The 9,600-nt window shown below is 45.8% G+C and overlaps 1 protein-coding gene across 1 annotated transcript in view; it reads right to left on the bottom strand.

Annotated features, from left to right (window-relative positions):
- Positions 1-9,600, bottom strand: part of LOC108799241 (adseverin-like) — a 47,074-nt gene that overhangs the window by 33,986 nt on the left and 3,488 nt on the right. The window contains exons 2-4 of the mRNA XM_018571076.1: positions 8,223-8,377; positions 7,293-7,454; positions 3,312-3,461 (exon numbers count right to left, since the gene is read on the bottom strand). Of these exons, the coding sequence (XP_018426578.1) occupies positions 3,312-3,461; positions 7,293-7,454; positions 8,223-8,377 (467 nt within the window). The remainder of the gene's footprint in view (positions 1-3,311; positions 3,462-7,292; positions 7,455-8,222; positions 8,378-9,600) is intronic.

Here is a 9,600-nt window from a genome sequence, read left to right as displayed (position 1 = left end):
GGGCGGGGTGCGACCTCTATTGTCTGCCACATACAATGCTGTTTTAAGACTTCTCTCTCTGCAGGTTAATAACACCTCCTAGCTCCAATTATACAAATGCAATCAACACCTGGTTGCGACTAACAGATTATGTGGATTGGAGCAACATTCACCATATTTATTCCCAGATTTTTTTGTACAAGTTATTCTGAAATGAGAAAGCTGATGACCAGTGAAACGTCTTCAAGAAAAATACAGCAAGTCCAGTTGCCTTGACTTATTTTTTCCACAGATATGTACTCTTGTAGTTGTGCTCTTTGACCACTAGAGGACCTCAGAGTAGCACATTTCCTATTACTTATACTGTATTCTTGTAGTTGAGCTCTTTGACCACTAGTGGGCCCCAGTCTGCGTAATCACATCACACCACTGAGCCCCTGTATGAATTTGTAGCACTTTGAGCTCGTTCACATTGCACTGGACGGGCCGTTTCCTTAGATATTAAGATACATAAACCTGCGGATACAATCCTGAGAATTGTGGTGTTATTTGTATGGACGGCGGCAGAGTTCCAGTCTCTTGTCAGTGTTGGATTATGTCCCGGAGTCTATCCGCAGAGATATGATCTGTGGCTCCGGGTTCCAGATAAATGTTTCTTATCAGTTTTCATTGACACTGAACTTTGGAAAATATAATTTGGTGATAAAACATTTCTTCTTATTATTCTGATTGGATAAGTGACAATACAAAGCACAATAACACACTGGCTCTCTTAAAGCTGGACTCCCGGTAGATTAATAAAACACACATCACTCACACTCCCTAGTCATTAATACATCAGTGAGTGTTTCCTTTTCCAAGCAGCACTCTGATCTGACCTAGTATAAGTCTCCTGCAGTCCCTGTACAGCAGAGCTCGGACTGGTAAAGGGAGGAGCAGCCAATCGGTTGTGCTGCAGTGCTCCTGTCATAACAAGGGACATGGTGATAGAAGGAGAGAGCAGAGTGACACAGAACTGAGCCCATCGGTCTGCTACGTCCTCTTCTTCTACTTCTGCTGCTTCTTTTACTGTCACAGGCTGGGGGGAGGGACAGGACCTGCAAATGCTATGGAACTGCGGCAGGAAAAAATAAATCCTCCTTTCTGGCAGAGCGGCAGAGGTGAAGGTGTGTTCTCTTTGCAATGTGAATGTCAGTGAATAAGGTGAATGCCATGTGCATTGTCAGTGAATAAGGTGAGGGTGTGTTCACTTTGCAATGTGCATGTCAGTGAATAAGGTGAAGGTCACTTTAATGAATGTCTTCTGGATTCCAGTAGGGGTGGGACGGTGACTCCGGCACCATGGGGACCGGGGTCTGTGAAGTGGGACTGTTGGCAGCCATTCGGTGATGACATTGTTGCATCACTCGTTGTAAAGTCGCCATGCCGCACTTTGGATCCGCAATGTAGATAAGAGATGAACCGATTATGAATTAATGACTCTCACCGAACATTGATCACGTCTGCCTTTGCGAGCAGTGTGTCATGTAATTTTCTGCTCGGCACCTCAGCTTGCGAGAGCTCGCGGAGCTGAGCGTGCCGAGATGAACAATTTCAACTTCAGCCAATCGGCTCGCGCCTATAAACCAGCGCGTCGCGACGCGCCAGCTGGCAGGTTGTTACGGACGAGCCGATTGGCTGAAGGTGCTGTCAATCATCTGACTGCACTCACCTCACACACTGCACGCAAAGCTCCGTGTCGGATAGCTTTGCTTCGCTCTGCACGGCTTCGCATGCAGTGTGTCACGGTCTTTACCTCGCCGAGCGTCGCGTCAATTAGGACCCGGAGACTGCCAGATGACCCCGCTCGGAGCGCCGCCCACCGGAGCAGCAGTGACGCGAGGCTCGGCGAGGTAAGTAAGAAGAAAAAAAAAAAAACATAGCCCAAGCTTCGGCGCTAGGCTTCGGGGCATTTTGACAAGTACAAGAACTTGTCAAAATCCCCTGTATCGGGCCCGATGCATCGGTATTGGGACATCCCTAATTCTCACCCTAGGATATGTGTCTGAAATCGATGTTGGTTGGCGTGATCGTGACTAAGGTCGCCCAGATAGCCCGAGTTGATTTATAACACATAGGAAGTGATGGAGCATGTAGGAGGAGCAATCATTCAAAATCACACAATGCTCCATATTTGTGTGATCGTTCGATAGATGTCTGTCCTTTTCTATACAGTGCAGGCAGATCATGGCTGGTGGGAGGAGCCGGCAGGGGGCTGTACATAGCTCATGCCTCAGTACTCCTCTCAAGAGCCCTTAGCCCTGATACAAACAGTGGGCTGGCCTTTGGGAGGAGTTATGCAAATATCAAAATGTCTTGAAAGGTTGGTGTCAGTCTGGACGAGAGGGGGCGTTTCTAAGCAGGCTGCATTTGCATGCAGACCGCCCCTAGGTAACGCCCACATGCAATGCTCAGACTCCATGATGGAAAGAACTGAAATCCAATGAATGAAGGAGGCGGTCCAAGGACAGTCAGGCTATGATGGAAAAAGCTAGATGATGCTGGATGTCCGGCTCTATCTGACTTGCTGCAGCTTCTAATGCACATGGTGAGAAGCTCCCATTGTGCAGTGACATCAGAGGAAGCCATTTCAGTCCAGGAGAGGAGACGGTACAACTGTGCAAGACTTAAGGGAAGGCCAAAGGTCATGTATAAGACTGAAGGGAAGGCCAAAGGTCAGATATAAGACTGAAGGGGAGGACGGAGGTCAGATAGAAGACTGAAGGGAAGGACGGAGGTCAGATAGAAGACTGAAGGGAAGGCCAAAGATCAGATATAAGACTGAACGGAAGGACGGAGGTCAGATATAAGACTGAAGGGAAGGCCAAAGGTCAGATATAAGACTGAAGGGGAGGACGGAGGTCAGATATAAGACTGAAGGGAAGGACAAGGTCAGATAGAAGACTGAAGGGAAGGCCGGAGGTCAGAAAGAAGACTGAAGGGAAGGCCGGAGGTCAGATAGAAGACTGAAGGGAAAGCCGGAGGTCTAGGGCTATAAGGATGAAGAGAAGCTAACTCCAAGACCTCATAAACTCTTCTATCTGCCACTTAATACATTGGACACATGTTTTATGTAATGAGTCAATTACTGGCCCATGGAGGTAGACTACAAGATGGAGGAGTCTTGACTGCCCCCATATGCTTTTATAAATAGTTTTTATCATGAAGATGTTTAAGAAATGGTGTTTTATCGAAAGAAATATAATGTCCTAATCCGCACCTAAAAACCTCCATTAGTTTTGTATTCGTCTAACAAAATGTCCGCCTCCAGACATGCAGTTGATGTGCATTACCGTCTTCACAGCGCCTGGCTCCTGCCCATCTTCCACAACAATTACTTTGGCTCTGCCTTTCCTTTCATTGTCACGAATGCTGTTGGCAACCTGCGCGGCTTTGATGCGCTCGTACTTATTGCATTTTTCACCGCACCACTGGTAAATGTCCTGCAAAAAGAGAAACAAGAGGCCGTCAGGGCTACGAGCCTCTCTATGTAAAGGATGACCAAACTTTGGAAACACATTGACCCAGATTTACTAAAGCATAGATATCAACTATCCAGGACAGTTCTGCATCGTGGACCTGAATCCCCATGGTGCTCTGTCCTGGGCCATGTCTGGGATCACAGCGTTGCCTTTATTTGAGTTATTACCCATGAGGATTAACTCAGTGAGACATTTATTGAGGTGATTGGAGGCTGGAAGGGGCAAGCTCTGCATAATTAAAGGCGGGGTTTGGGTAGGCCTCATAAGAAGGGGTCTAAGCGGGACCACTTGCTCATTGAGCGAGCCTGAGGCTGACCATGGGAGGGGTTAATGAGCTAAAAATGTGCTGACCTCCATCATCCAATCATGTGCAAGCAAAAATTCTGTCTTTTCAATTTCCCTTGCGCATGATTGGATGTACTTTACAGTGAATGTCAAATAAATTTTGACTTTGTTTCCCCTAATTCACTAAAATAAGTGAAAGTTCCCTTTGAAAGTAAACGCTCCACTCCTTCAGCGAATCAACCCAAGCAGTGGCGTCACGCATCCAGGTGACACCATTGGACAGGTGACACCAAAATGACTGACAATCATTTTGTTGTCACCCCCTCCAAAAAGTCAGGCACTCGGTCATGGACCGAGAGTCTGACAGTGTCAGGAGAGAGGAGGGAACACGGCGGCATACCCCATCCTGATGGGTGAATGTCCCCTCCTTTCTCTGCCGATGTCCATCACCAAGATGGCCGCTGGCAGGAGTCTATTAGATGTCCGCGCATGCACGATGACGTCCCGGCGGGGTGTCATCTGGTCTCTGCTCCGGGTCACGCCAGTCCTCGGGATGCCCCTGAACCCAAGAATCTTTTAATTGATCCAACAACACCGGACATATTTATAAAGCAGTTGATACGACATTCACAAAACATTCTTTGCAGGTGAATCTTTCAGGCGCCTGTTTTTAAGTTACAGTGAACGATTCACCAGCTGTGCATGTTTGGTGAAAGCCACATTCACTGCTTTATAAACATAACCCAAAGCATGTTTCAAATATAGTTTAATACCTTTGCCTTTTCTATCCCCGTGCTTTCACAGCTGCCATTGTGTACCTATTGCTTTGCTGACATTACATTGTCTGCAGTATGCACTGTACACTGTCGAGAGCAATATGGATGCAGACCTGGACTGAGAACAAGGAAGGAATTTGCTTCCCATACTTGTTTATTGCTAAATTAAAGCTTTGCAAATGTCCATGGCATACAGACAAGTGAATATTTGTGGGTACAGCAATCAGATTGAACTCTTTTATGGCTTTCACATTAAGATATGCCATCGGGGGGGGTATAAGGAAATTGTGAAAGCCGCTTAGGTGAAGGTCCTGCTGGTATGCAAATCAATTGTTTAATCAGAAAGTCTGAATGACTAACGACGATCGTATCTCTTGTGTCCAATGCAAGAATCCAGAGTGAGCCCATTCAAATCACTTTTTCCTCAGTAAGGGGAAGTCAAGGATGTAAAATTGTCACCATGTGCAGAGTTATGATAAATGTCTGTTTGTGAAATGATATATAAGTGACAGGACGGAATAGCGGAAATACAATGTATCAGCTGAGTCATTTCTATTCCTGGTCACTGAGCCATGAATAGTTGAAATGTTACATTGTATCGCTGGGTTCTATATGGGGGGTTATACTGGGTTTGTCTTAAAGCTGAACTCCAGGATCCAGCTAGGGTTGCCCCTGTCCAGGATTCATGCGGACAGTCTGGGATTTGACTGCCGTGTCCGGGTTTCATGGCAGCAGAAAACGGACACAAAATGTCAGGCAGACAGGGGCAACCAAAATTAAAGTAGGGGCTACCGGCCCCCTACTGAAAATAGTCTCCACTGTGATATTTACATATTAATGGCTGGCGCTATTTAGATATGAATAAGCAGCGACTCATTCTCCCAAAAGAATGTCCACACGTTGATAGAGTGTTCGGGTTTCGCTTGAGAAAAAAAGGTGGCAACCCTAGATCCAGCCCACTTTTCACTTAGAGCTCCTTGTCCCCATGCACATAAAACATGCAATACATTTATATATTTCATAAAATTGTCTCTTAATTTATAATCAATCTCACTTTTTATTTTGTGGAACGTCATCAATTTCAGCCCATAGTTGTAGTCTGGCCGGGCGACTGGTGGAGGATCCATAGAGGCGCCACATGTCCAACATGAACCACAAGTCCACCACGTTTCCCATGATTTATTGGGAATGTATTGAAGTTGGTGGGTGGACCTGTGGTCGGTGAGGGACAGTGCTGCCTGACCTAGAGTCACCATTTTGCATAGCGGCCAATCAATGCCTGTGGGGGAGTCATGACTGGATCCTGTGCAGATCGTACAACATGTCAGTGCTCCATGTTGAGAACTACAAAGAGGAGGAAACACGACCAGGAGCTGTTCCGTTCTCCATAAGGAGATATGAGTGGTGGCCAGTCACACTAGACGAAAGTGGTACTCTACAGTCAGGAGCAGGGACATGTTCATATGCAAAAATGCACTTTAAACAAAAGGAGAGAAATTTTAGGAAAAGATAAGGCTGTCCCTTTTATATAATAGTGTTTTGCTTCTTGGCTGGAGTTCAGTGTTAATACATGGAAGATCCTATGTTCAAATATCATTCATAAGACATGCCGGGTCTTCTTACCACCAAACCAGAAGAGGAGAGATGCTTTTATGTTCCTTGAACTATACAGAACCTTCTGACTCTTCTCACTATATCCTTCACCCCTTTCCCCTTTATACTTCTCTAGGTGAATTTAGCCGGGAAAGTCCATAGTTGGCAAGAAGGAGGAACCACAACAAAGAAAATTTTATTGAAGGAAGTGTGTGAAGGTTCATATTTATCCGGGTCACGCTACAGCTCAGAGTGGTCACATTCAACTAGAATTTTTGGTAATGTTGAAGAAGATGTTTTGTGGCTTATCCAAGCAGCTTCTTTGATTCTAATGAATGCCAGGGAACATACCCAGCATTTACAGCCAAGGGGACGACCCAGTCACCTTAATCTAGTTACCATGGAAGGTAGATGTTGATTGGCCAAGAACAGGATAGGAGGTGTGGGACTTGTTCTACATAATCCCATCCTTGGTGTCAAGAAGTCTGGGACTTCATTCCAAATCAGTTCATTGATATCTGTCCCTTCTTCATGGCACAATGGTGGCTTCACAAGCATTCACATCTCCCATCTTAGACAATTACTATCTGCCTTTACCAGGGCTGTCTTTAATATTGATTGGACCCTGGGCAAACATTTTCTTGGGCCTCCCGTTCCATACCTGCCAAGCCCCTGCCCCCTACTTGCCCTGCAGAGCAGATATGAGGAGAGAACATAGTGACTCCGCGTGAGACGTCACACTTTGTGTTATATGGCAGGGACGGAGCAACACTATGCAATGCCTATTGTACGGTAAACAGAACAATGCCGTGTGTGTATCTTCTGCGGGCTTAAGTAGCAGCTGCTTTGGGCCCCACAACAATGACTGGGCCCTAGGGCAACTGCCCTTTTGCCCCACGTTAAAGATGGCCCTGGCCTTGACACATTCCATGGTGATTAGATTAGGGGTTACCTGTGTGGCTACTAGATCTGAGGAAGCAAACCGTGTAAGTGGTAAAACAACTTTAACATTACAGAACACGTCTGGTTGAATGTGACTACTAATTTGTTGGAAGGAGGATGTCACGCAGAAAGTATGGAATGATATCCTAATTTTTCACCTATATGGTTTAATTTCTTCATATGTCTGTCTACTCACAGCTCCAACATCGATGATAAAGCAGTCTCCGGTATTAAAGCTGGACCAGCTGAATGGCACCTCTGTAGCTCGCACCACCCTTCGTCCTTTAATATGTAGAAGTCTCTTGGCAGAAAGATCATTGGTAATCACATGGGTGAAGCCAGAGGCCACCCCACCGGCCTGGGGGAAAAAAATAATATTACGACATTTTTCCCCAAATTTTTCCCCACAGAAATTAAGAACGTTACTGTCCAGCAGCATAAGTAATCTGTAAAGGTGACAATAAGTGGGCAAGGGTGGGCTTTAACAAGACCCTCTTACCCCTTGGAAAAGGAAAATGGGTCTCTTTAAGGAAATCCCGGAAAATATGTGAAAAGAAGCCTAAAGCTCCAATCCCCTCACCCAATCACAGGACCAGTTATACTATAAATTAAAGCACGCCTCCCAAAGCCACCATTCTTTTTTCTGTCCTCAATCCTTGAAGTTGATTCTGAATGTGTTTAATTCAATTGTGTAAATTAGATACATTTCTCAACTTTTGCCCTCCCTTGTTTTTGCTTGCTATGGCCCATTCATATGCTGCCATGTTGGTGTCAGGAAAACGGAAAATTGTATAGTTACCTTTCGGTAATTTTCCTTTCCTGACACTAACACATGGCAACATACCGGACCCTCCCATGGCTTTCGCATTGAGTGCTTGTTAAGAGAATGGTGGCCTTGGGAGGCGGGCTTTAATTTATAGTATAACTGGTCCTGTGATTGGGTGAGGGGCAGAGCTAAACCCATCTGTATGCTGCCATGTATTGCCGTCAGGAAAGGAAAATTACCGAAAGGTAAGTATGCAATATTCCGTTATATATATATATATATAGCTTCATCTTACTTTAAACTAAATTCTGAAAAACCTTTCCTCCCCATGACTGGATATTAGAAGCATTTATGTCATACCTGATATTTTATTCCACTTTTAAAGTAGCCAAGAAAAGTGCTGCTTTCGTAGCCTTGAAGTTCCCGATATTGGACCGCGAATCCACCGAGATGTTCGTCCATCTGTACAGTAAATATGGCCGCCGCTGTGCTCTCATCTTGGGTGCATTCACTCCCTGAAGGAATTACATTTTCAATATAAAAAATATCTATATCTGGGTCATTTATTGATCATCCAACTGGTTAAAAGACATAGCAAAAAAAAATGCCAATGACAGTTGCTGGTTGTTCTGGACAAAAGTAAATTTTACCTGATCTTACTCTTTATATACATCTGTCCTATATGCACAGTAATTGGCTGGGAAGCCACCAACATTTAAAAGCTCAGCTGCGGCCAGACTATGGACAATTCAAGATCTGACTTATTTTTCCAGCACATCCAACAGATACTCTTGGATTGAGATCTGGAGAATTTGGTGGCCAAGTCAACACCTCAAACTCCTAAAACCATTCTTCAACCATTTTTGCAGTGTGGCGGGGAGCATGATCCTGGTGAAAGAGGCCACTGCCATCAGGGAATATCTTTTCCTTGAAGGGGTGTGCTTGGCCAGCAACAATGTTTAGGTTGGTGCTACGTGTCAAAGTCACATCCACATGAATGGCAGGACCCGAGGTTTCCCAGCAGAACATTGCCCAAAGCATCACACTGCCTCCACTGGCTTGTCTTCCTCCCATAGAGAATCCTGGTGCCATTTCTTCCCCAGCCATCACACACACACCCACCCGGCCATCCACATGATATAAAAACATTTTTGATTCATCAGTTCAGTCCACCTTCTTCCACTGCTCTGTGGTCCAGTTCAGATGCTAACATGCCTTTTGTAGGCACTTCTGGTGGTGGATACTGGTCAGCATGGGACCCTGACCAGTCTGCTACTATGCAGCCGTATACTTAACAAGCTGCTATACACTGTGTGTTCAGGAAATTATGGACACCGGCACTCCAAGGTAGAGTAACGTCTTTTTTATTGACGTTTCATGCAACAATACACTTATTGCAACGTTTCGGGGCCACACAGGATCCCCTTCATCAGGCAGAACAAGTGGCCTGCATTTGGGGTGCCGCAATCGCACTGCGGCCGGGGTGTGTGGCTGCGGTGCCATTGACTTAAATGCCCCCTCCCACCCTAGAACGCAGGGGGTAAGTTTTGTGCGTGATTGCTGTGCGTTCCAGCAGCTACCACTCTGGAACGCACTGTAATTGGTGTGAACAAGCCCTAAGGGCCCAGTCCCACCCTAAGGAGTGCGTTCCAATGCGTTCGGCCTCTGGAATGCACTGGAACGCAACCCGGCCGGCTCACTTTGTTTTGGGGCGTGGTGGTGCATTGAACTCAATGGC

The sequence above is a fragment of the Nanorana parkeri genome, unplaced genomic scaffold (genome assembly GCF_000935625.1).
Source record: "Nanorana parkeri isolate BGI_ZX_2015 unplaced genomic scaffold, ASM93562v1 scaffold1667, whole genome shotgun sequence".
Taxonomy (NCBI): domain Eukaryota; kingdom Metazoa; phylum Chordata; class Amphibia; order Anura; family Dicroglossidae; genus Nanorana; species Nanorana parkeri.
Note: the sequence above shows the minus strand (reverse complement) of the source record. Positions and strands in the feature narration are given on the sequence as shown.